At 40.7% G+C, this 26733-nt stretch overlaps 4 protein-coding genes and 1 long non-coding RNA gene across 12 annotated transcripts in view; 1 reads left to right on the top strand and 4 right to left on the bottom strand.

Moving 5' to 3' along the window:
• The window catches only part of LOC135334204 (uncharacterized), a gene marked incomplete in the record, with an annotated part of 688739 nt that overhangs the window by 601836 nt on the left and 60170 nt on the right, over positions 1-26733 (bottom strand).
• On the bottom strand, positions 54-6677 carry LOC135336439 (uncharacterized). Of its 2 annotated transcripts, XR_010394838.1 has the most exons (5): positions 6194-6677; positions 4767-5018; positions 3724-3929; positions 501-1538; positions 54-411 (listed from the first exon to the last, which is right to left on the bottom strand). XR_010394838.1 is itself a non-coding variant. In XM_064532238.1 (4 exons), exons 1-4 carry the CDS (start codon positions 6438-6440, stop codon positions 1107-1109), a joined length of 1137 nt encoding a protein of 378 aa, XP_064388308.1. In that variant the 5' UTR covers positions 6441-6677; the 3' UTR covers positions 54-1106. The 2 variants fall into 2 exon arrangements, 1 of the variants encoding a protein (XP_064388308.1); XM_064532238.1 differs by having other exon boundaries at positions 54-1538.
• Positions 11027-17041, bottom strand: LOC135337340 (AP2-associated protein kinase 1-like). Of its 2 annotated transcripts, none has more exons than XM_064533269.1 (7): positions 16820-17041; positions 15947-16098; positions 15344-15430; positions 14963-15082; positions 13835-13968; positions 13688-13782; positions 11027-11732 (listed from the first exon to the last, which is right to left on the bottom strand). In XM_064533269.1, exons 3-6 carry the CDS (start codon positions 15353-15355, stop codon positions 13773-13775), a joined length of 276 nt encoding a protein of 91 aa, XP_064389339.1. In that variant the 5' UTR covers positions 15356-15430; positions 15947-16098; positions 16820-17041; the 3' UTR covers positions 11027-11732; positions 13688-13772. The 2 variants fall into 2 exon arrangements, with proteins under 2 accessions (XP_064389339.1, XP_064389347.1); XM_064533277.1 differs by having other exon boundaries at positions 15947-16083.
• On the top strand, positions 17248-18684 carry LOC135337467 (uncharacterized). Of its 4 annotated transcripts, none has more exons than XR_010395145.1 (3): positions 17248-17465; positions 17955-18170; positions 18247-18684. It is a non-coding gene; the product is annotated as an uncharacterized LOC135337467 (long non-coding RNA). The 4 variants fall into 4 exon arrangements; XR_010395143.1 differs by having other exon boundaries at positions 17248-17586; XR_010395141.1 differs by having other exon boundaries at positions 17248-18170; positions 18381-18684.
• On the bottom strand, positions 18301-26398 carry LOC135334642 (uncharacterized). 3 transcript variants are annotated; one of them, XR_010394350.1, is made up of 13 exons: positions 26241-26398; positions 25704-26020; positions 25324-25425; positions 24809-24904; positions 24679-24747; positions 24551-24616; positions 24406-24456; positions 23892-24053; positions 20611-22823; positions 20145-20388; positions 19131-19507; positions 18970-19037; positions 18301-18782 (listed from the first exon to the last, which is right to left on the bottom strand). XR_010394350.1 is itself a non-coding variant. In XM_064529915.1 (13 exons), the coding sequence occupies exons 1-12, from the start codon at positions 26258-26260 to the stop codon at positions 18995-18997; spliced, it is 3702 nt and encodes a 1233-aa protein (XP_064385985.1). In that variant the 5' UTR covers positions 26261-26398; the 3' UTR covers positions 18301-18782; positions 18970-18994. The 3 variants fall into 3 exon arrangements, 2 of the variants coding, with proteins under 2 accessions (XP_064385985.1, XP_064385997.1); XM_064529915.1 differs by having other exon boundaries at positions 19189-19507; XM_064529927.1 differs by lacking the exons at positions 18301-18782; positions 18970-19037 and having other exon boundaries at positions 19319-19507; positions 20212-20388.

Here is a 26733-nt window from a genome sequence, read left to right as displayed (position 1 = left end):
ATTTTTGGCTGACCACGCCCCCTTTTACATGCCACGCCCATTAATTAACCACATTCCCTTCAACAAAAACATTATACAAAAACATAAATTATATAATATCTGAAAGAACACAAGGCAAAGCCATTCTCATGCTCTGGGATAGTGATTGCACTTTCTTCTCTTTCAGGAGAGCACCAATGTCCATTGGCTGATCCTCAGCGGAAGATCTCGTTGCTTGCTTCGATGAACATGGAGGGGTGATGGAGGTGGCTGGTGGTTCCAGTGGAGAGATAGTTGTGACTGGAGGAGAGATGGTTGTGACTGGAGGAGAGACAGTGGTGGCTGGAGGAGAGACGTTGATGACTGGAGGAGAGACGGTGGTGGCTGGTGGTTCTCTTGAAGAGGAGACTGGCTGTAGACTTGACGCATCATCTAGATTATTATATTAGTCATTATAGCAATTATAATTAATCTATACAGTGTCTATCATTCAGTATGCAGTGCCATGAACTCTCCCTTACCTGAAACTTTACTCTTCTTAAACCAGGAGTCAATGGAGGGTTGCAATCTAGACCTTTTGTTAGGATTCATGGCCAGGCTCAATTATCACTGTAGCCTCGAGACCAGGCCGATTAAAATACGTATTTTAATCGGCCTGGATTCGAGGCTATTATCACTGCGACCATGGCTGGATGAGTCAATATAGCCAGCCCCACCCTCATATTATGCAGAGAGTATCAGCCCCACCCTCACATTATGCAGAGAGAACTTTGTACCCTATTGTCATGGCAGTAAGCTAGCTAGCTAGCCAGGTGTAATATAAAGTATCAACTTAGTGGAAGGGTAGTTCGTACAAACCCAACGAACTACCTCTGGATCCGCCCCTGTACATTGTAATACAAGTGCAGGTAGACACATAATTATATACAAAGTAGTACACAATAATGGTGGCTGCATGGGAGGAATAAGTTAGTTACAGCAATTATAAAGAGCTGTTGAGTATACAAAGTTAAAGTGAGTAGTTTTGTACATGTAGTGGACATTCACGAGTCAATGTACCCATGCAGTAATTGATGCTAGCAGGAATAAAAAAAATGGTTTAGTAGAATTAGGAGCCAAATAAAGTTTCATCTTCCTGCACCGCTGTTTAACTGTACAACATTATTTAAACAGTCACATTTGGTGATTCGTATGTTAAGCAGATTTAAGCCCATCAATTTCTGGTCTGGCATCACTACAACAAACATATGTGGTGCATACGACACTGGAGCACAGCACTGGGACACACTGCCATCGGGGTGTGAAAACCCGTTGGTGGAGAGAAGGTAGTAGGCTAACAGTGAATGCTCTAATTCACTGTGTTTTGGTAGTGCATTTGTGCACACTCCACCGCATATACCAAGGTTGACTTCCGAGGGCATAAAAATAGTAGCACCTTCCAAAATTGTAGACATTGGGATTTGGTCAGCGGGGATTATAAGATCGTTTAGTTGACAGGCAGGTTCGTTCTGCCTCTTCCTCCGCGCTACGGTAGGTGCTGGGGAAGTATTGTTACCATCCTGTATGGAGGGGAAACAAAAAAACATAATCAATGATTAGAAGGACAGCACCTACTATATACCAAGTATTATTGTTACAGGATGATCTCTTAGGCTAATTTGCCTCAACTATCAGACATAGAGGATAATAACATAACGGGATGATTCTTCTTTGCCTTAATTATGCCTCGAGGCGTAGCCGCACGAGGGATACGGTAAAGCTGACTGTGTGTGTGTGTGTGTGTGTGTCTGTGTGTCTGTTCCAGCTGTAACTGCTCAACGGTTGCAATGCGACGAAAACTAACAGCTTCTATAGGCTTCTAGCCATGTTCTCTTGGATTTTGATTTGTGGATTAGCAAACTAAAGCTTCTTTCTCGAGTTATGGCTAGTTTGACTCACATTGAAGGCTGTTGCAGTCTCTTCAGAATCTTTCATAGCATTATCTGTCCGCACAAACTTTCTATTCAACATATGAGTTAGCCTTGCACTAAAGCGCTAGCTTTTTGTTAGCTACAAGACTCAGAAAATACCTGTTAAAACAGCTAGCTAGCAGTAGCCATTTGTGAAATTGATCTCTTTGGACACACCCTTTAATTATTCCTATGGATGTAATGCGCATGCGCGCTCATTCCCCAGATCCAGATCCTCCTGGCAGAATCATATTTTTCTTGAGGGCCTGGTAAGCTAGCCTCGTTCCCAGGCCTTACTTTTTCTTGCTGTTGTCACTGTTCATCCATAAACAAGACATAGTGAGGCAGCAAGGAAAGAAATGGGCGTACAGTTAAGAAAAAGTAAGGCCTGGTTTGGGAAATCGCGTGATCCACAAGGATTTTTATGAACGTGGGCGATATGTAGCCCACAATCGTGACGTAAGGTATTCTCCCACGCATTCAGAGTAAGACTGTACTGTACTGCACTGCACTGAGACAACCACCAAGCTGTGCTGCAAGTCAGATCAGAGAACCAGCATGGCCAGCTCTGGTGGCAGTAGCTACCTGCTATATGATAATGATGACTAAGCTATTCTACTATAGCATGTAGAAAGACACAATAGTGATAGAATCTAAACACACAATCTAGACTAGTAGATCATCTAGCTAAGCCTAAGGTATAGCTAGCTATAGTGCTTGCAAACTTCCAGTTCCAAGTCCATGTCCAGCTTGCTGCAGGCAAAGTTTTATTAGTCGTAGACCTCTGCGTGGGCAGTCCAACATCTCTAGCTCAGTATGCCCACGCTCATTTTCACCCTTCTACCACCCTTCTACCCTCACGCGACTTCCCGATACAGGCTCTCCTTTTTCCTAACTTTACGTCTATTTCTTTCTTTATTCCTCCAATTAATACCGTATTTTATCTTATTGAACGAATAATACAGTATTTTATCTTATTGAACGATTGTGATAAAGAACCTGTGTAGAGGCTACTGGTAAGCCACAAAACACTACTATAGATAACAATATGCATGTACACAAGTCTTTTCTTCTTAAATATTATAATTATACACTGCATGAACTACAGATCCAATTTTCTTCTTTCTTGAGGTCCTGGTATTAAAGCCACATAATACAACAATAGATGCATGTAATAAGTCTTTTCTTCTCAGTGACTTTATATAGATAAGCTAACTTTATGAAATAATTATGCACTTCCGCTTATAATTAATTGAAAACAAAATCTTCTTCTTTGTTGCTTCCTAGATCCTTGAGGTCCTGGTATAAGCAGCCACAAAACACAACAATGATACCATAATTATACAATTGCAAGTCAGTTTTAGACAGATTATTTTATACACTTTTTCCTCTTCTATACTTTCTCTTCTATACTTTTGAGCGAAAGCAAATCATGGCGAGAGGCATTAGCACAGCGCCAGCTTGAACACTAGTTATAACTTGCAGGGTGTCATACAGAATTTTGAAGTAGAGGTGGGAAATAAGAAAAGTAACCAGAAAATGTTGCTAAAAATAAGGTTAACTGTTATTTCAATACCCTGTTAGTGATGTAAAGTTGCCAGCTATGGACACTCAGTCATACAACTAGTACATGAACGCAAATTTTAGGGGGAGGGGATAGAGGGGATATCCTCCCTCCCCCCTTGTATATATGACACCCTGCTAGCAAATCTACATGTATACGTAGCGGTACCATCAATAAATTACGTTCAAGTACGCTAGTACACCACTTAGCTGCTATCATTATAAAGCTTACGTATACCACTCTCTCCATCTCCAATTTCTTGAGGATAGCTGTGTAGTCGATATTCTCTATTCTGTGATCGTACGAGTGGAGTGTGAGATAGGGGGCGCGGTCTAGCTCAACCTGGGAGTAGACAAAGCTGATAGGACCATCATTGCAATCCAGCGAGGCCTGATCCTGACCCTTGATAATGACTCGCAATAAAGCGTGCGTCTTGCCTGTGTGAGTGTGTGGGGCGCCGGGGTGTGTGAGTGTGTGTGGGGAAAGGAGTGAGTGTGAGTGTGTGCATGTGTGTGGGGTACGTGTGTGTGGGGTGCCTTTCATTAACATGCGAAATGATCATCATACATATAGAAATGTCTATAATTATTTGAGAATTGCCTGGGATAGACTAATTTGCAGCAATGCAATCATGAGATATTAACAGCCAAGCAGCACGATAAATCACACGCTGCTATGGTTGAGCGAATAATGTACAAATAATCTTTTGGCTATGGAGGTCTTTGAAAGATATCAAGTTAGTCAACTCTTAGTGGCTTCAAAGCATTCCCTTGGCAAGGAAGCACAACTGCTTATACAAGTTGTATACCACGTACAGTATTGCTATAGTCAATCATTGTCCACTCACAAAACTAAATAATGCTTCGTAACGTACTCTTTGAAATGCCTAACTGATTTAAACAGAATCAGCAATTTATTTCTGGCCCAATTCTGCATGTTTCCAGGGAAGATAAGCTATTTCCGTAGCTATAGGAATGCCCTACCACTAATCACTGGCTGCATGGCTGGTAGCAGTTTAAAAATGTAGGCTTGCACAAAATTAATTACAGGCTCTCAAAGATACCTACAAAGCAGGCTGAATTCTAGCCTGTTAAAATTGATGGAATTCGACTACATTGTAATCACACCATTGGAGAGAGAGCTATTGAATGCATCAATATTATTTAGTTTTGCAATTGGACAATCAATCTAAACAAAATCACAGACTCTCAAAGATCGATAGCTACCAGGATATTGAATGCGTCAATATCAGTAGGATCTATACGTGTACTTACCTTCTGGTATTAGCTCAGATAAGTATGCTTGCATGGGGAAGACGAGCCAACCGGGTTCCTTGACCGGTAGAATCTCTTTAGACGTTATAAAATCTTCTACATCATCTTCTTGCTTAAATTTACGGATTTCTATCGTTAGTCTCTCCGTGAATGGGTATTGTAGAGTCATGTAGAGATGGAGGTCAGATTCTATAGCAAACTCAGAGTGCCCGATCCCAGATAATGAGAAGTTGAATAGATTACAGCCAGACTCTGTGTGTGTGTGCATGCATGTGTGCATGTGCATAAGGTATATGTGTGTCGGTGTGGTGTGGTGTGTGTGTGTGAGGGTGTGTTGTGTGTGAGAGAGGGGTGGACAATACAGAGAACAGGCCACCACAGGTATTCCACCACTATATAGTACTGTAACAAGAACATACACACACAACACACTAAAATGTTTACTTTACAAGTGCTCTAAATGGATATGTGCAAACTTCCATCAAGTTATACTTCATGCTTCTGTCTAAACAAAGGAGACAGGCTTCGATCAAAGCTTCATGCTTGTGTATACACATAGACAAAGATTGACTCTACACAATGTGCGGTTTGATACTATATACAGTCATGTAGTAGGTACATGCAGCTGCTGCACTAGTACACCGCAATAATTATGTAGAATTCATCACACCACCACAATAACTTATCACACAAGCTTTTCAAAGGTCTTCGTGTATATAACACCTAAGATCAATTCACGTGCACATTACATTTGCAGCACTTCGCAGCACTGCTATATAACTTATAGTGGAGACTTCATATGACAACCAACTAACAGAAGCCACATAACATAACGAAGCAGCATCAGTTTTATTTATTTTCTCGACTCGTAGTAGTTTATTTCCTTCAGTAGCACGAAATATATAGTGCTGGTACGCTATACGTTATACGTAACAGATTAGTATGAGAGGGTCGCCTAAACAAGCATGCCTCCACCCCCCACCCCCTCGGGCTATTGGCTAGTGTAGCCAAAACATCATTACGTTCATTAAACTCTAGAAAGGGAGCACATGCCGCAAGATATTAAATTATATTATACCAGACTATAATTATACGTATATAGCGGGTTATTTTCGTATGATGGAAATGTTCGTATATTTCGTATTGTATAATTATAGAGCATTATACTGCAATAGGTTCAACGTCATTATCCTGAGCTGTACGAAGAATTATTTGAAATGGGTAGATCTAGTTCATTCGAAAATTTGCACCGACGAAAATGACCCGCTATACAGTATCACAATTATAGTACCAAAAAAATATCCTACTATAAACCTTGCATGCTGCAAGCTAGCTACACTGCATACATACTGCAATTGTACACACAGTATACATATACATCGAATAGATACATTTTTATAGATGGATAATGAAATAATTTTTCATACCTGGAGCCACGTTTTTCAGAGATCGAATAGTGTTGGCCTGAGATGTGAGAGGATCGGAAATGGAATCATTGGATAGGCTGTTGAAGATATCCAGTATATAGCGGGACCCGGAGTCGTTTCTTGCAATATGATATTCAGCTTGCTGCTGTGTTGTTTTGCCGTCTGTGTTTCTCTTGTTGAGTGACTTGGGTTGCACTACTAGGATTAGTGATACGATCACTGTGAGGATACTTAGGGAGGTCTTCATGGCTGCTTGCTTGCTTGCTTGCTGCTAAAGTAGCTCTGAACTTTGAACATGTGCAGATTGCTCGACTTGCTTGAGACTTTTCAAAGTGTCGATTTTATAGTAATTACAGTAATTATGAGGTAACGCCAGAAATGAGTGGGGCTGCTCACAAAGCACAAACATTGTCTCAAAATAGATGAGGGGAATAAAGAAGCTTGTCAAGGTCTAACCCTACATTCTCATGGTGCCCACAGCTTCTTGCCTTTTGTATCTTATATGGACATGGGTTCCTTTGAACTAATCTGGCAAATATTTGGGTGGGTTGTAGGTCACCTTGGCCACTAATGATGACAATTTATTACAGTAGTTCCAATTTGCAGCCGTTTTGCGCGTACATAATTATCTATAGGGACGCATGCGCATGAACTTGCTGTGTGTGCATGTGCAGAGTATGGGTTCCTTTTGAATTTAGTCATGCAGCGATTTTGATTTTTTTCACACTCTGGCAGTGAGCAGTGATAATGATAATACAGTAGCTCTAATTTGCAGCCATTTTACACCTGCAGATCTACACGTATTAATTAAGGTACTTCTCAGAAATACCGTATAGCGGGTATATTTAGAGGGTATAAACTTTCGCAAAATGACCGTTAGATTCGCGGAATAGCAGCTTTTTTGCAGCATGCATGCATGCAATATTAAATTCGTGGGTATACAAGTTTGCGGTAACGAAAACCACGTACGAACATTATTTTATACCCTCGAAATAATTTAGCTGCAATAGTGGAGACAAAGACCTACATGTACAAAATAACAGCTCTGTTTAGTGGTGTGTGTGTGTGTGAGTGTAGGGGGGAATGTGTGTACCCTAAGTTTGTGTGTGTGTTCTAACCCACATTAATTTGTTGTATAGGTATACTATAGTACTGTTGTGTGTTTGCTGTACATATCTGTTTATCAAGTGTGTGGGCGGTGTTTACTATAGCCTGCCATTGAGTCAGAGATACAAAAGAAAGGGGATTGGAAACGAAATTTTTACGAAATTTTTGCGTGAAGCATTCCGCGTTATAGGGCGTGGCTAAAACTACAAAGGATTATATTTATAGTCAGCATGCTCATTACCAGTCTTGACTGCTCTACAATGTGCTGTACATAGAAACAGTGAAATTGATCATTTTTAATGTTGATTTTTCTAAAAAGTAAAGAGAATTTAGCTCTAAAAAGTCGACTAAGCCATGCAGCCACTATTACTAGACAAATAAATGCTATGCAAGAAGAAATAGCCTTTACTATGAAGTCGTAGGAGGGACAGGCCCGTGGCGTGTCTAAAAGTATACTAAAGCAGTTTGAAGGACTATACTGCAAACGTTTATGAACAGTACAGCTTATCTATAGCATGAAGCCATTCTATGTAGCACATAGATACATAATAACCAAGTCAAGCAATGTCCTTTGCTGTTTTGACTTCACAGGAGGGACAGAGAAAAGTTGACATAGAGTAATTCAAGCTAAACTCAAAAAAATTGGAAACAGAGTAAAGACAACGGACTTAGAGCTTGTCAGTGGTATAAGCTTACTCTCTCAAGTATCTCCCAGGCCCTGAGTGATCTCTAGTGGATAGGAGAGCTAGAAACCAGGGATATAAAACTTTTCCATGTAATTATTTGCGAGCGCAATAATTACACGGAGTGCTTCACCGGATGTCAGTCCTTTTACATAGGGCGTGGGCGGTCGTTTCCAATCCCCTTTCTTTTGTATCTCTGATTGAGTGTAGGGGAATGTGTGTACCCTAAGTGGTGTGTGTGTTCTAACCCACATTAATTTGTTGTATAGGTATACTATAGTACTGTTGTGTGTTTGCTGTACGTATCTGTTTATCAAATGTGTGGGTGGTGTTTACTATAGCCTGCCATTGAGTGGGCTGGGGGCTTGTTGCTTGGTATGAAACTGTTGTAGCAGCACTTTCAAATAACTACATGTATACAACATTGCACAGGCACCAGTCATGTACATACCACACAGCTGGAATGATTGTTTCTTCCCATCAAGTGGAATTGATGTATTATTATTACTTCAAGTCAGGGCAACGTACATTTAAGGACTAATAAACAGGTAGCCCTGGTTTAGCTTGGGCTGAACTGTTTAAAATTACGCTTGTGTAAACTGTTACACTTACGTCTGCAACTGGCCCCTTTCACCTTACTTGAAATGTAGAGACAACATAAGTCAACCAATAGCTATAGTGGGACCACACTATAGGCTCTGTACACTAGTCTACAGTGGGACCACACTATAAGCTCTGTACACTAGCTACAGTGTACACAGTGGGACCACACTATAATTATAATTATAGGCTCTGTACACTAGCTGCAGTGCCGTACACACACAGTGGGACCACACTATAGGCTCTGTACACTCACTAGCTATACAGAGTACACAGTGGGACCACACTATAATTATAATTATAGGCTCTGTACACTAGCTGCAATGCCGTACACACACAGTGGGACCACACTATAGGCTCTGTACACTCACTAGCTATACAGAGTACACAGTGGGACCACACTATAGGCTCTGTATACACTAGTCTATACACACTCCAAGTACTAGCATTCTGTCTTTTGATTTAAAGTGAGGTGAAGTTTGCAAAATTTGCCCCAAACTTCTAACAGAGCTGCAAAGCATAATAGAGGCAGTCTAGAGATGGGGTATTTTTTGAACCCAATTTCGGCAAATTCCTAGCCCACAACTGTCCCCCTAGTGAGTTAGTTAGGTAGTTAGTTAGTGACACATGCTCCACTCGATGCTCACACTTCCCCTCCAGCTCAACAAGAGTCTAGTCCATGTTTAGACGAAAAGGGACGTGCTAATTCAATTACAATCTGTTCGGTTGCTTCCAGACCTGAGCATTTGAATTCCAATCCATTGACCGAGTCTTGGCACTGGTAAACAACAGACGGTTAGCGGTTAGCCTAGGGTAGCAAGCCGTATAATAGTACGCTATAGGCCACAAACCAAGCATGAAATGAAACTTAAAAGTCATGCACAGCGGTTAAGAACCAAGACAGGACGCCCACTGTCGGGGCTAGCCATAAACAATTAAACACTAGAAATGAAATTAATTATCACCTTCCATTGTCTACCACTAACCATCTGTGTACACCCACACACTTCTCTTTACTAGTCTGGAGGGATTTTCATGACCATCCATAAGATTACCAACATATTCAACTCCTACACACTAGCTTTCGGTGTCTAATAGCAGCAGTTTGTGGGTACTGCCGACATTCTAGTGGTGGTCAACTGTAAAGCCACAGACATGAGCTAGGCATTGTGAATATCCTGGCCTGAGGGGGGGCTTGGGGACAGTTACAGAAGGATGTGAGCATATGGTCTAGGAATGTATGGCTACGAGGTTGCACTTTGACCTTCTCTAGCTAGCGGTTACGAGGGGTTGCACTCTGACCTCTAGCTAGCGGATGTGACGCTGCACTCCGATCTCTATAATTATGGGCCCCTTACATTGTCTGTATATAATGGCTTGGATACATATACAGGGATGTGCCCACACTGGTTGGTGGTGGTGGTTTGTACTAACCACTTCTAGATAAAAACAACCTCTTAGTCCTATACATGTATAAGTTTACTAAGCACTATAAAAAGAGAGGCAAATTTATGCGATTGCATAAAGATTAAAAATAACCAACTCCGAAATATTCTGGGGCACATCCCTGTTAAGGATGTGGTTGTGTATGAACAATAAACTAGGAATGTGCGGCTATACGGCTGCACTCCGACCTCTAGCAACCTTACATGGTGTGAAGTATCACCGATACTGACGTCATTCGTTCACACTAAATGCAGAGCTGTTGTTGCTACTAGCATTCTTTGCAATATTTGTCAGAGGCTTTAAAATTTTCGGACTAGGTCATTCAATTGTGCCAGCTAATCCATTGTTGGCACAACACGCCCTCCACTAAACACAAAAACACCACCACCTGTGGAGGAGTGTATGTGTGTGTGTGGGCGTGTGTATAGTGTCGATTCCTGATGGAATCGGACTGCGTGTGTGTGTGTGTAGACTGCTACAACTACTCAAGGATCAATGAAGTACAGTAATGTTAGAGCGTGGTTGCTAGGGAGTGCAATAGTGTGATTGCTAAGGTGTAACTTTATCGGAATTTATTCTAAAATGGGAACTAGCTAACTTACAAACCAATTTTACAGTTGATTGGCACGTAACAAGTTCCTAGAATGTAAACCCTTGTCCATCAAAATTACAATGTTTTGCTCTTTTGCGAATGAGCAAAATCAGCAGAAAAGTTGACTCTTGCAATCTGGAAAGTTTCGTGATGTCGTAACAGTTTATTGTACAATCATATTTTTCTGGCGAAAATTAATGATCAAAACTTGAATAATGCTCCAAAACATTTTAGCAAATGGAAATGGATGTAGATACGATATCGTTTTTACTAGAATTTTTGCGAGCATCAAACATGAACGTAGCGAGCGTTGATCACTTGCAAAAATAAAATCGGAAAACCTAAACTTAATTACACACGATCCTTGCAGAATGCAATAGTTAGATCGCAAAGGGTTCTGCTGATTTAGCTCATTCGCGAAGGTTTTTCATCAGCAAAACATTCTAGTAATACAGTATACAGCACTATGATACACATAGCTAAACATGTCTCACATTCTTGTGACTAATGTTTTCATATTTGCCATCTAAAAAATAACTCGCTGTGCTTTACAATCATTGTCTCAAGCTCAAAATGGACAAAAATTAGCTCAAGCCAATAATTTGCAGTAAGGAAGAGTACACAAATTCATGTGATTCTAGAAGCATGTGAAAACACAGCCAGCCGCCAGCCAGACATTTCGATCAGCCAACCATATCAGGCAAACACATAAACACAGCGGCTAATACAATCCGACACACTATTTTGAATTCTAATTTGTGAAGAGACAAATAGTTGTATAGGTTATACAATAATGATTGTATGTAGACACAAGCCAAGGGATGCATTTTCAATACTTTGAGTCTAAAAATAGTAGTAAATAAATAGAAAGTGAAAGTGATGCCAACAGTACATGTAAATATAATAAACGAAATGAGAGCTTTTACACAACAAGCGACTGACTGCGTATAGTACAGGGTGCAGGGTACAGAATACAGAGTACAGGGTACAGGGTACCTGCATGGTGAATGTTCATATGCTTTCTTCTAGTGACATGATCGAATATAACCACTTGAGTGTACTAGGACGTTTGTACGTTGGTACGCGTCGTGTTGTCTCCACAACTGGTTGCCTGTGTGTGTGTGGTATGGGCAGTGTGAGAACGTGCATGTGTGGGGCGTGTGTGCGTGAGGGTGTGTGTGTGTGTGGGGGGGGGGGCGTGCGTGCGTGCATGTGTGTGTGGAGGTATTATGTATAATCACACAACAGAAATCTCTAAGTTATGCTCAACTGATATTCCAGGATCGAGCTAGTGTGTTATTATGTTAACTTAGTACAATCATGTTCACACAGTTCATATTTCCCACGCCTTCCACTATGGCTTACACACACAATTTAACAAAACAAAATGGCTTCTATTTGCCTGGTGGTCACCGCTTTCCAACCAATCCTGGTCAATTTAACAAGACTGAAATATGCGTCCATGTGCTCACACATCATGACCAAGGGAAGTCTTAGAAATTATATAGGTTGCCCGAAATATGTGATAGATTTTAATTGTTGGTGGCCATAATATTATCCCAACAAACAGATTGCACACATCTGCTGTTCCAGGGTATGGGCAGAATATTGACTGTGAAGGGATATTGTGGTACACCAATTTTGAAAGTAGGTCTTATTGGGGGCAAGGCTTTCTAGGAAACAAAATGATATAGTTATAGACACTGTTTTGTAGGTGTCTATGGGATTATGCGAGGGTACTACAAGTGTCTGAGGGCTTCTAAATCACATGGACACCGACAAAACAGTGTCTAACTCATTCAGATACTAGTGCGCATGCGCAAACCTAGCTTGCATGCCCTCGAGGCTTGACTACAATACAATTACTTGACAACGGAATACTAGGTATACTAAATAAACTGTAGGTATACTAAGTCCCATAGTACACCTGCTCTGAGGTACTTTTCCCATAAATTATAGATCTTATCAACTAGTGTCTAAGTACACCTACGTGCTTTAGGACACTATAACACACAGATACCGAATGCACATAGATTGCACGGCTAACTATAGAGCTACGAGTATGTATAGAGCAAATACATTACATCATTTGTATCCTCAAGCAAGCTAAAATATTGGCAGTACACGGAATGCTGTGGCAAACCCAAACAACTGTTATTAACTTCATGCAATCTAAAGTCACCACTAGCTACCGTATAGAGGGTATATTTCGAGGGTATAAATGTTCGTGGTTTTCGCGGATTAGGCATGAACCGCGAATTTAATATTTCATGCATGCATGCTGCAAAAAGAGGTGCTATTCCACGAAAATTAAATCCGCGAAAACCTTTCTAAAGGCACATCCACGAAAATTTATACCCTCAAAATATACCCGCTATACGGTATTTGCATTGTCTTATACATATCTAAAGATGTTGTAGCTCGATCTTTATCAAACCACGTGTTTAAATTAGCGATTAGATAAAATATAAGTCAACCAATATAAGTCAACCACTATAGCTACAGTGCACACAGTGGGACCACACTATAGCTATACAGTGCACTAGCTACAGTGTACATAGAGGGACCACACTATAGGCTCTGTACACTAGCTACAGTATACACAGTGGGACCACACTATATAGGCTCTGTACACTATAGCTACAGTGTACACAGTGGGACCACACTATAGGCTCTGTACACTATAGGCTCTGTACACTATAGGCTCTGTACACTATAGGCTCTGTACACTATAGCTACAGTGTACACAGTGGGACCACACTATAGGCTGCACACAGTGGGACCACACTATAGGCTCTGTACGCAATGGCATTCCAAGTAAGCAAAACTATGCATAACTCGAGAACAAAGCATTATTTTGCAAATCCAAAATTCAAGAAAACATAACAAGAAGCCTATAGAAACTCTTACTTGCGCTTCATTGATCCTTGAGCAGCTGTAGCAGTCTACACATGCACACAGACACACACATGCACAAACACAAACACACTACCGTATACCTCGCTTGCGCATGTGCACCGAGGCATAAATATGGTAGCTAAAACACTACACCACATACCCACTCACCACTGTGGTCAGGTTGATATCTGATCCTATTCTTTGTGGAGTGAATGGGACATGACCAAAAGCATCCAGTCCACCGTCTACGCTCTTATGGAATCCTGCATTATGATTGGACGGCTTCAGGTTTGATACACGACTTAGACCTGTTACCTCTTCCGCGAGGTTGATCTCGAGATGAAATGGTTGTCATGGTAACCGCTGTACTGAGCGCTGACTATGGCTAGAGGGTTGTCACCAAATGGAGTATCCATGAAGCACAGCTTGAACAGCAGTACACCCAGTGCCTGTGTGTGGGCGGGTGTGTGTTGTGTGAGGGTGTGATGATATGGGCACTATTAGATTCGTCGCTTTCAAATGAGTACCATAACTTGTATATTATGAGAATGTTAGCCTAAACATTATCTAGCTTTGTCTGTTAGAGTTCCAGACATTGATACAGTCATTTTAGTACAGTCATTTTAGTAAAACTTGCAATATTTTGTGTAACTTGGCTGCAACCACAGTAGTAACCACAGAAAGGACATGATTATGAATATAATTAAACCATGCAAGTAAGCAGCAAGACCAAGTCAAATATAAGTTATGTAACAGCAAGCATGCATTGAATGACTTCAGCACAGCCTCAGAAAACAGCTCCATATGCCAATAAAACTCGTTGAGAATGGTTATTTTATACTAATTATAATTATTTTGCGAGTTTCCATAATTATATACATCGCAGGGTGGCAGTGTCCGTGTTGTAGGCTAGTGGAGAAGGGAAGCAACATGCATTACAGCATGCTGAAAATAAGTTACATGGGTATATGTACATGTATATAATTATAGTGTTATCTCAAATTAATGAGAACCCTGGACACTTATACAACATCCTCTTCATTGGGATGTTTGAGCTGTTCTCTGAGGCTGTGCGAAGTCATTATGGTGTACAGTGTACATATGCAGTGCAGAAAAACTAGTGCTTGCTGTTAGATGTTTGAACTTTCCATGCTTAATGGTATTCATAATCATCTATGTGGTTACAACTGTGGTTGCAGCAAAGTTTTCAGAATATTGCAAGTTTTACTAAAATGACGTATAGTAATAATCGATGATGTACACAATTTTACTTGAAATGCAAGCCTTGTTAGGAAACATAAATCAAACCAGTGCTAGTCATGCACCCACTCAATAGTTTAGTGTAGCAATTCTGTTGTACCTTTTATTTTTAAGTGAGGTGAAAAGGGTTGTAGACATGTACATTATTGCTATAATATTACGTGTACATAACAATGTACGTACCCAGATGTCAGATTTAGTGGTGATGGTTTTGCCAGAATATACGGAGACCATATCTGGAGATCGATAAGGCATTGTGGTGAATTGTGAGATCTCATCAGAACATTCCGTGGCACCCGTCTCCTGCTTGTACATTGTAGGTACAGGCGTGAGTACAGTACGTAGCAGTAACAGTACAGTGCGTATAACTAATTGCAGCTCACAAGGAAAGTTGTGGAACATACGTTTAAAGTGTATGGGACCTTTTATAGAGTGATGCCATGCATGCATAAATTGTTTTTTTTCCAATTTACCAAAACTTCCAACCACTGCTCCCCACACCCACACCATCCCCACTCCTCACACCATACCATCTACTCCCCCACACCCACCCACACACCATACCTCAGGATACATGCTCTTGAGTGAACAGCTTCCATAGTCACAGAGTATGTATGTGTCGTGCACAGAGTCATGGAGTATGTTCTCAATCTGAATCACAACATTAGTGAAAACAATTATATGTAATGCGTCCTTTTTAATTTTGAATAACCGTGATTTCAATGGGATTGTACAGGCCTTGAAATACAAAAATACGCTCGCAAAAACAGCATTAATCATCATTTATTTCTAGCTCTACGGTATCATCAACTATTGGATAGAGCTATTGGATGATACTTTATACTCTAAAATTGGATGCTTTGTACTATAAATTATGTAACTAGTGAAATGCTTCATCGCATGCACGCACACACACACACACACACACAACACACACACACACACACACACACACACACACACACACACCACACACACACACACACACACACACACACACACACACACACACACACACACACACACACACACACACACACACACACACCTCATCTGAAGTAAGGTCAACTGATATAAAGACAAGGTCCTAATGAACAGTTTGTGTACAGCTAAAATATTGCTCCCCAAATTAATGTGTATGTTATAAAGAGATTCAATTGTACTGACCTTGAGGTCGTCACGATGTATGGTGGGTTTTGTCCGATGGTGTAGCCTAGCAACGGCCTTAGCAACAGCAGAGAAGATATGCAACACTTCACGTTGTCTCAGTCGAGTGCCCGCTGATAATCGCTGATTCAGCAAATCTATCAACGAAGTACCTATTTATACAGGAACAAATAATAATATTGAAAACTTCACTAATTATTAGCTACAACATAGATTGAAGAGTTAGAGGGATAGGAAACGGTTTGTATCTCGAGTAACATCCGCGCTACGCTGCGGTTTAATCGAGGCCATCATAACAATATCTATTTCTACACTCAGTGCATAATAAACTACAAGTAACTGTGCTTAGTCCGTGCAACTCACTTATATTTCAAGGTCTATACCTATTGTAGTAGTCATAACCAGCACGCTTACACGTTATATGTTCCAATAGCTCTAAAATAGCCTTGGGAACATATAACTTTATTGGAAAGTCTTATTTTACTGGGTGTGGTCAGACATTAGCAAGTACTACACGTGGCTCATGGACTAGGCGTGTTATAAATTGCTGAAAGAGATGATGTCTCGAGGAAACACAGCTTTGGGAGTTACCCGGCAAAAATGTGCTTAATAGCCTCGTTCATAGGGCGTAGCGCGGATAATTTTCGAGGCTCCACTGCAGATTCAATGTAAAATCATCACGTGCACCACTCCGTTTCCTATCCCTCTAACTCTTCAATCTATGGCTACAATAAGTGTTAGTGATTCTCACTACTAGATGACAGAATGTCAACACTTGATTAGAGGAGTGGGAATCACTACTAAGCTGATTGAAACATGTCAACAATGTGTACTTTCTAAAAGGATTTAATATTCCTAAGCAAACCTACTCACCCTAGCATTATCCAGCTCCCTCTGCAGACTAGCCACCATATCCACTAATACTGGACTGCGTGCTCCTCCAGCTCATGCCTGCAGACACTCACTGTTACTAGCTCTAGCCTCTCTCTGATCATGAGGAGGCCATGTGGTTAACAAGAAGCTGCAACTGAAGTGATCCCGTAACTAAAAAGAATGGTAAAGGGTCACTAAACTAGAAAGCTGGAAATGAAATTTGATAGATCAAACACAGAGCAGTCGAACAGCAACTGGAATAAATGCGAGAAGTTTATTTTCCAGGAAGTGGGCGTGTCCGGAAGCAAATAGCTGGTGCCATTGTGTAGAGGATCACTAACGGTATTCGCCTCCAACTTTTAATTGCTTCCGGAAGCGGGGGCGTAGCCTTATTGCTTAGCCATATACCGTAGTAGGTATATGACCTTTGACCTACTCTTATTATTTGTTTGACAGTACAGTAGGATCAGGAAGAAATGATACTGGCTGATGATACTGGATGAACTGATGATAAGAAAACTGGAGGAACACAACTGAAGCAGATAATAATAATTATGATGATACTGGATGGGAAAGTGATACTATATAGGATCCACTATATATAGCTATACTGTGATGATACTGGATGGATGAAAACAATGATCAAGTGAATAATACAATTTAATGATTGATGGATGGATGGATAGATGATTTGGTTGATTCTGCTTAGACCGGATACTGTGTGGCGATGTCAACCATTACCCAAGGCAGCTTGCTTCGATAGAGAAGTACTATATCTATATGTTTGAAATTAGGCGTATACTTCAAGTTGAAGCAAGTTTTGTTGAGTACTGTAGCCAAAATTGCCATTCCTGTAAACATGATTTTGGGCTTTTACATGGAGTAGCTAGTCTGTTACGGGTGGGACACAACTTCTAACTATATAAGTCTGTTCCAATGTTATTAAGCTAAGTGTATGCAGAGTTTTGTAAGTGTATTCTCTTTGCAACAATTTGTCAGTTGACTTTTGTAGATGGCACTACATGTGAATATATCATAAATAGTGTGTAAACAATACAAAGACTTAGTTAAAACACTATCTATGGTTAAATGTTCAGTCATGTTTGCATATCTATCAATTCGTCTTTTACTCCAGGCCAGTGATGACTTTTGTCTCTATATTCTCCTTGTCACTGTCACTGGTCTTCGCTGTCTTGAGTCCAATTCAATTTCCGGCTCTTTCGTTTCAGCAATCTCTCTGCAAATGGACCAGAAGTACACCCTGGTCCACAGCCACAGTAATAATGGCTGTATCCCACTGCTGCTAACATTTAGAAATGCTTAAAAACTCACTATTACGTGGCAAATAACGGTGAGATTAATTAACCTGTTGCTCGTTAATGTTGGATGTTCAGGAATAATTTATGAGTAACATTACCACTTGCTAGGTATACTAAATAAGCTGGGTAGGTTAGCTGAGCTTCTCTACAGTGGGGTAAGCATATACAGTTGTCTGTTCAGGCAATTCCTGATTAAAAAAATTTTTGACCTGTAATAATAGCATATTTTTCGTACCACACAGAATACAAGTACGACTGATTTGGACGATGCTTAGAATGTATTGAGGAGGACATCTGTTGGATGTAATACACAAAATGTGGCTTATTGTGTGCTCACATCTCTCCAACTAGTACTATTTTGTGGTTTTTTATACAGCATTTTCAACGATGCATTTCTCGACTCTCAATGGATCGACACGAAAAACAATTACATATAAATGTTCATCAATCCTATAAGATAGCACTGAACATGTTCAAATTCATCTCATACTTTTGCAACAATTTGTCAGTTCAGTTTGCTGTGGCATGTAAATTTGTCTAAATTTGTTTGTGTTGAAGTTTCTAAGCAAAGCCACGTGGCTGCTTTGTGGCTATATTTAGTTCCTGCCATGTGTAATCGATTGGTGCAGGAAGCAGGAAACAAACTGCAAAGGGAAGAGAGTTATAAAAAAATGCTACTTTTGCGCAAGCAATTGCGAATAGCTCATTAATATATTCATGAGAAAATAAAACTCCACGTAGGAGCATGCGTTGGAACCATTGCGATTCGACTGAGAGCACAGAGCATTATAATAGTCAGTACTTATAGTCAACACAGAGTCAGTTCTTTACTTGACATTCTTGCATGCTTCTTTAATTACTTGACATCTTTATTCGTCCCTTTCAAGTAACTCCAGTATCTGTATGAAAGTATGAGCACAGCACAATCAACCAAAGCTATATAGAGAACAAAACATCAGATTAGACTACAATCAGATTACAAACACACGTACCTTGTCAGGTTCTCATGATCAATTGGTGGCACTATGTGCAGTTGCTGTCCTCACATACTTGTCTTCAATTTCCTCGGCTACATCGTTACGCTTAACAGTAGGCCTCCTTAGACATTCACATATGTAAGGCCATGTCATCGGATGCTCTGGATCAGTGACTTCAAAACGCTTGGCTACCATCTCCATTAGGCGGCGATCATTATCTTGGTATCGACTTTCGATATTTTTCAAATCGTGATAGTTTACTTCGAGAGCCAGTCCCAAATTAAACCAATTACAGGTGGATGTTTTCAGACTCTCACAAATTGTATTAATATCCGCTCCAGTCAGAACAATCGGCTGGTCTCCATTGCTGGTATCCTTCTCCGATAATGATCCTGTACACAAGTATAGTATTCAATAATAGAATGCTTAGACACTATAAGGAAAATATTGTAACATAAAAAAAATGACGTGTGCATGCATCTTATTATACAAGCCATCTTGGGGTTAGAAAGTATGTGACAAGCTGCATACAACAAACTATTCTGAAATTGCACATACCATTATTCAATGATGCAAGCAACACAACAGGAATGGATAGGACTGAAGGCTTTCATAGATGATAGATATTGGGTAATATTCGTGGGGTAAAAATCCATTCATTGACAAATCGAAAACAGTGATTTTCGTCCGTAAAAATGTCGGCTGACTTTATTGAGTAAATTACTGCATTTCATGCATTCCGGTAAACTGTTTTCATAGGGTGGAGGTCAGCTTGCCCACGGAAATAACGAATATTTTACCCCTTGAAATTTACCCGCTATACGGTAGTTATGTAATGCACACACTGACACAAGTGGCTCCTAGCAAATAAAAGCTTCACACTAATTATGGTAAATGAATTGGGCATTTGTAAGAGTTCTGTTGTGATTGTGGGGCAGAGGAAGTAAACACTGTGTGTACACTGGTTATATAATAAGTAGAAAATGGGATCAAGGACAAAACGGGGATACTTGAGGTTAGATAACTGACTTGACTGGTGTTTGTAGAGAGCTGTGTAGAAAGTGAGGAGCACTTTCCCAGCAGCTGCATCCTTCACCTCACACTGGTAGTGACCAAAGTCCTCCTCTCTCACACTCTGGAAGTTCACAGTGTTGGGCTGATCATCAGTTGTCTTGATCTGACGTCTGGAGCCCTCTTTGGTCCAGTGGAAGGAGAAACCATCCTCAGCAAACTCTAGCACCTCTAGTTCTGTCCTGCTTCCTAGACACACGTGCTGTACATGTACGGGAAAAGCATTATAAAAGCATGCACACACAACGATTACCTTAACAGAATAAAGAACAGCTATAGTAAAAATAATCATGTAATAGCAGTAGTATACACATGCACACACGGACCTTCCTCCAATAATCATATCAGCAATAATCATCACTAAAAACTTAACGGTAGCAACAGGCTATAAAATACACAATTCTAGTTTATAAATTCAGCCCACCTTTCCCAGCCACACTTGCTGATGTTTCCTGAGAGTGACTGGCTTGTGTCTACAGAGAAACTGGACCCAGAAATCCTTAGCAAGGACACACAGATTATCCATACCTCCACTCGTCTGGTGATCAGGGCACGGACATTGGAATGCAATTTGTGGAATCAACTGTGGGTAAAGGCTTTTGAGCGTGTAGAGCATCACCGAGAGAACGTAGGTACAAAGGTCATGGATAGAGACCTGATGAAGACGGCGGACAACTCTAATTTCGTAGCATCGAGCATGTGCTAGCAACGTGATCTTGTTTGATTTGGCAACTAGAAATTCCACATAATTTCGTTTAACGCCATCTTCCACCAATTCCCACATCAATCCGAGAATTCCCTGGGGGCCTTGGGAAACTAGTCGAGTGATGAGCCCACAGAAGACTCCTGTTGGTACGTAACCAAAGCTGAATGTGATATGGAGTGGTTCTGGGTTGTTGGTGTCTGGTTGAGGTGGGTTGGTCAGCTTGTCCTGTGAAGCACAGTTCAATATAGCCGGCATGAGGTAGGTGACTCGTTCACCATCTTCATCTTTGTGTGTGATCTCAGAGAGAAGGTTGAGGTACTTGAGAAGCTTTACAAGCGGTCCAGATGGTATCAGAAATTTTTTTTCCAGATTTTTGGCAACTTGAACATCTAGTTTGCAATGTCTATCGATGGCCTCTAGAGAGAACTGACCTTTCATGATCAATTCTGCTACCTCAAACTCAGTGTCGAGGCCTCCACCATGAACATTCTGCATTGAAACGATTATCAGTTGGCTTATGCTATCGAAAATCACTTGAGGTAAGCAGATGACGTGACCTTTGAGGAGCCAGCGTGGATCATCATCATTGGGAACATCCGTATAGTACAGGATCGATCCTATACTATGAAGGTAGAGGAGACAGATTGTGGTTTCTTCTTCATCCATCTCCAACCTTTTGCCTATTTCGATACAATCTTCTACTGTAACAATTTGATATTCCTTTCGAAGAATAATTCCTAGTACAAGCCAATTTTTGGGTATTGGAAGAGAGGTTTTGCCGAAGTGAGAGTAAAATAGTTTATTCAATAAGCCACGTAATGGAGAAATTTCAGCGTTCTCTGTGCCTTTATTGTTATCTAGGGCAAAAAAGGACATCCTGTCAGAAGCATCTTTATCAGCGGTGTCATCAGAAGTGCTACTTTCTTGCTTGGGAAAAACTAAAATTTTCTTGAAAGTTTTGGTTGTTGGCTTCAAAGCTGCGTTTATCTCCAGCAGTTTGTCTCTGGTCAATCTTTCTTTTTCTGGATCATCTGTTGAGTCTCCACCAAGCTTATCTTTGTGGGTACCTATTAGGGCTGCCACTGGAGGGACAGTGAAAAAAGCTTCAAATTTTTCCTTCAACTGAGGAGTTTTTAAGAGAGGCTTCGAAATTTCCGACATGTGACGCACACTAGCAATGGATGAGAGGATTTGAGAGACTGCGGTTTTCACTGTGTGCATTGATTTATAAGGAGTAATGACTTTGCCGTCTCGACTGAAGGGAATATCGTAGGGCTTGTCAAGTTCCTTGCTCAAATCCAAGAACACTAGATACATGGCAGGACCATTGCTCAGGGCTGGTAGTATTTCTAGGAATTCAGGTTGGCCTCCGACATCGTTTATGTTTAGCAAGGTGTTGCCAAGACATTTGGCCATATGGGAGTAGTTTCCGCTCTTTATCAGCTTTTGCAGTCGAAGAATAATCTGTGCTAGTTTGTTGCTGTGGGCTACAGCGGCTTTATCCTCAGAGTCGGTAAGTGTGGCGTGTTGTACAGTTTGTGTGTGAACTTTGTAAGGTACTGTTTCTTCAGATCGGGTGGCCTTTGTCGATTCTTCATTGGGTATATCTATTTCATCGAGAGTTAAATTGCCACATAGATAACCAAATATCATTTTGGCTACTTCATCGACATCCTTGGAAGATATCCACTCATCTTTATTAATCAACGCCATAACTTGGATACAGTTAGCTAGTAGAGTGCTTGGATGTTTCGCTTTGTCTACAGCTGATTGAATGTTTTCGTACACTTGCAGTAGACGATTGAGTGTGGTTGTTTTCCCAACGTGAGGCGGACCAACGAGACATAGTTTCAGAGTGCACATATCGATTGTTTCTTTATCAACCATTAGAGTCATGAGTCTATTGAGGTATCGACGCTGCCATTTGATAACTGCAGGGGAAGTGTCATTTACTTGGTGACACGATTCAAACAGAAAATTAACATACTGTAAAGAAACAAGTGATCAAGCTGCGCTGTGCTAATGCCTCTCGCCATGATACGTTTTCGCTCAATAGAGTGTTATAGATGTGCTTTGTATAATCGAACATAAAGTATATAGTATCTATAACAAGCAGTCTGCAAAAAAATGGGAAGAAAGTGTAGACTTATAATTATGTACACGCATCTATTGTATCATTGCGTTGTAGTATATTTTTGTGGCTTTATATACCAAGACCTCAAGAAAGCAAGAAAGAAGGATAATTATCCCTTATTAAACTGAAAAGAAAACACTTGTATATAGTAGGTGGGTTGCTGTATTAAAGTAGAGACAAACAAACAGTTGAGGCGTAATAATAAAGGCACCACCTTAGAGACAAACTGATTTGGGTTACAAAAGAAATCTCCAAACTACATTATAGCCGTCACATGCAGAATAATTTACCCATTGCATTTTTAAAACGGTCATTGAACCACTGGCGTAAAAATGGAACAGCAACGTAAGGCAGCTCATAAAATGTATAACGATACAGTAACATATTCGTTGGAAGTATCACAACATGCAATATCTATATTAAATAATCTACAAAATGTTTCATTTTGCTAGCAAAGGAGGCTACTATTTGAGAGCGGCGTCTAATCAAGCATATATCCGGTACATGCACACACATGGTCGGTGGTGTATTACCAACCTATTAACTGCATCCAGATACTGCAACTTATTGCGGTTATTTTCGATATCAAATTAGTTATGAATATCATTAATTCTAAGGAATGCAAAAGAATGAACTCATTATTACCACGACTATATAAGACCGATTATTATGTTATGCCCTCGATCGTGCTATTCAACTATAAACATATCATTTAAAAGGTCTCATATCTACAGTACTAAAATTGTTATGCTCCCCCTTTCATCTTGAGGGGCTTCATGCAATGCAACATTCAACACAGGTGAGTATAACTTCAATACAGCAACCCACCTACTACTACCCACAGCTCTTACTAACTACTACCCACCTTTGTCCAGGTTTCCTCTGAGGTTGGCAGCTAGTTCCCTGTGTCCGAGCTCACGAAGGTGGTGTTCAACTGTCTCATATGTCCTTTCACCAGTCAAAGAGATTTTGTTGTCTAGGAGCAGCTTTTCTAGAGCATCAGAGTCTTCCTCAGTCAATGGAGTGTCTGCAAACACAACCAGCAATGTTGACACAGCTGACAATAATTAAGAAACACCAAATGAATACATACTGGCACATTTGTGCATTATTGGCTAGTGAATGATACGTGACTTCAGCTATAACACAAACAATAGGGCATGTACCCTCGGACAATTTTTGTTTAATTAGGTGTTCTTATAGGTGATCGAATTCTGCATGGGCGGCTTTATATACGCTGTCTTTGCATACTCAATCATACAAGGTAGTAATTGAATACACATGTGAGCCAGGGGGATATCCCTAACATTATGGGGGCGGGGGTAAATTAATCCACTTTCCTCCCCATGCACTGTATGCCCTAGCCTGGTATTACTCACTTGATGAGGTTTGGTCAACCCTTGAAAGTTGTGTGGAACCATTTGGAGTATCTGAGGTCATATAACACAGTGTAAAAAGTGGTCTTGGTTCTACAGTAGATGGGTAGGCACATGATCATTGTTGGGCTATAATAGAGTCTCCTACCAGTTGTTTCTGGTTGTTCATTGCCAGCACTGGGTGTCTGTTGACCGGAGAGAGGGTCAGAGGTCACTGGAGGAGGAATGAGCTAGTTACGTACATGTGCAGGTTTTCTATTAATAATAGCAAGTCACCTTTTTGTTTCTTTGTCGGTGGTGGTCCATTCTCGTCACTCCTGGAGTCAGTGTCTCCAGTCACAGCAACTGTATAGAGAGAGTAGCTGTATTGGACCACACTGTGTACTCATGATCCTAGTGAGCTTACATTGTTGTGGTAGAGACTTGAGATAGTCAGCAATTTCAGTGCAACCCATTTGTGTAGCAAAGTCAAGAGGAGTCTCGCCATCCTTGTCAGTTACACCTGAACAAGAGTGGGTGTAGAAATAAGGGTATAACTTTGTACACCTCTAGCTACTTCACAACAATCGAAAAAGGTTTTTTGACATTTCAAATTAAGCACTACGAGCAGTAACAAGGGGAATGGGTAATGAGGTAACTTTGAATGTTGTTGATAGAGGCTGCTGGAACAATGGGTAGTGTCTGGCAAGATTTACGGACAGTATATACATGTATGATGCCTACCAGCGAGGGGCATATTGTATCAAAGCTTTGGGAGGGTTTGGAAGGGTCTAGATTTGTTTTAACAGCTATAACATTTATTTTACAGCGTTGGAAGGCTGGCAGCACGGATAGTTTACAAATTAAGCCACACCCCTTGCACAAAAGTAGACGTTATTGACTTCTATTTCCAATCACTCTCTTTTTTATCTATGATCTCACCAACATCCATCTTCCTCTCCTCCACCAGATACTGTACCACGTCTTTACTTCCTCCCCCACAAGCACAGTGAAGAGGATTCCAGTTATACTTATCCTTCACATCTGTTGTGGAACAGATCGAGCACTAACACAGATATTATTGTGGCGACAGCAGGAGGAACAAAATATTCGTGTACTTCAACCAATTAAGCCACGATAATTTCTACTGTATCATAATATCATACGTAAAAGTAATACTATATACTAACGTACGCAAATGGCAAATGTTTTACTACTCAAATGCAAGAGCAAATTCGTGAACAATTTACCTCTAAACATTTTTTTCGCTATAGACCTACATAGTTATTATTTTAATTAATACACATGCAACAACTACTTACCAGTGCTACATCCGACCTCCTGGATCAAGTACTGCACCACCTCGTTATGACCTCCCCAGCATGCACAGTGAAGTGGAGTCATGTTGTCCATCCCACCACCTTTATCAGTACGAGCTCCATGAGTAACTAGTGTCTTCACAATCTCAAGGTAGCCCTCATAACAAGCCTTGTGTAATGGAGGCAGCTTATCTCCCCACTCGTCACTCCAGTAGAGCTGGTGGTTGGGGTCTGCCCCCTGTCCCAATAGGGACCGCACTTTGATGACATCATCATTGCCTACAGCCTCGTATAAGTTCTCGGCTAGCTTCTTTTGAGCACTGTACACAATAGATGGTTGGGGGATCAGTCATACAGAGAATTACTTGATATGTGTATATAGTTTATACAAGTGACACCATGCACACTTCCAGCTGTCACTTTGCTGTACAGTGTTCCACCTCTGATCATAGCACTGACTCTGCTAATGGAATGAGCCTCCCTCCATGCAATCACAAGGTGCTACCATGAGTAGTAATTATAGTCTACATGTTCACTCACTTTGAATCCTGTTCAGCCATTGAAGCTTTGTTCAAACTCTGTCAAACTCGCCCCTTTTTTCTCGAACACACAACGTACTGCTCAACCCTTTGGCTCTGTCACTAATTTCGCCCCGTTTATAAACATAATCATTGCTCAGATCCTCCCCTTTTTCAGAGGTGTCACATTCCGGCCGGGGCTTTCTGAGCAAAGCTAATTAAGCACTGCACTATTTTTGATCAACAAGATATTGCAATTGCATATGAAGTAAAAGCACTGAACATAAAAATCCATTTATAATAATTATATGCACAGTCAATAGTGGAGTCATGTGATCCTACTACACACAAAACAACACTTATAACACACGGAAAAATAAATATTAAAATTCAGCTAAAAGGAACTGCTCCAAATTGATCTACAGTTGTCATTGTCTTCGTAACCTTTGAACCCTCTCCAAAGGGGGGTGCTCCAAACAAATCTCGTCTTGCATTGTCAGCAGTATTATGAGTGG

Source organism: Halichondria panicea, chromosome 1, assembly GCF_963675165.1.
Source record: "Halichondria panicea chromosome 1, odHalPani1.1, whole genome shotgun sequence".
In the NCBI taxonomy this organism is placed as follows: Eukaryota; Metazoa; Porifera; class Demospongiae; order Suberitida; family Halichondriidae; genus Halichondria; species Halichondria panicea.
The sequence above is the reverse complement of the archived record's forward strand: the minus strand, read 5'-3'. Positions and strand labels throughout refer to the sequence as shown.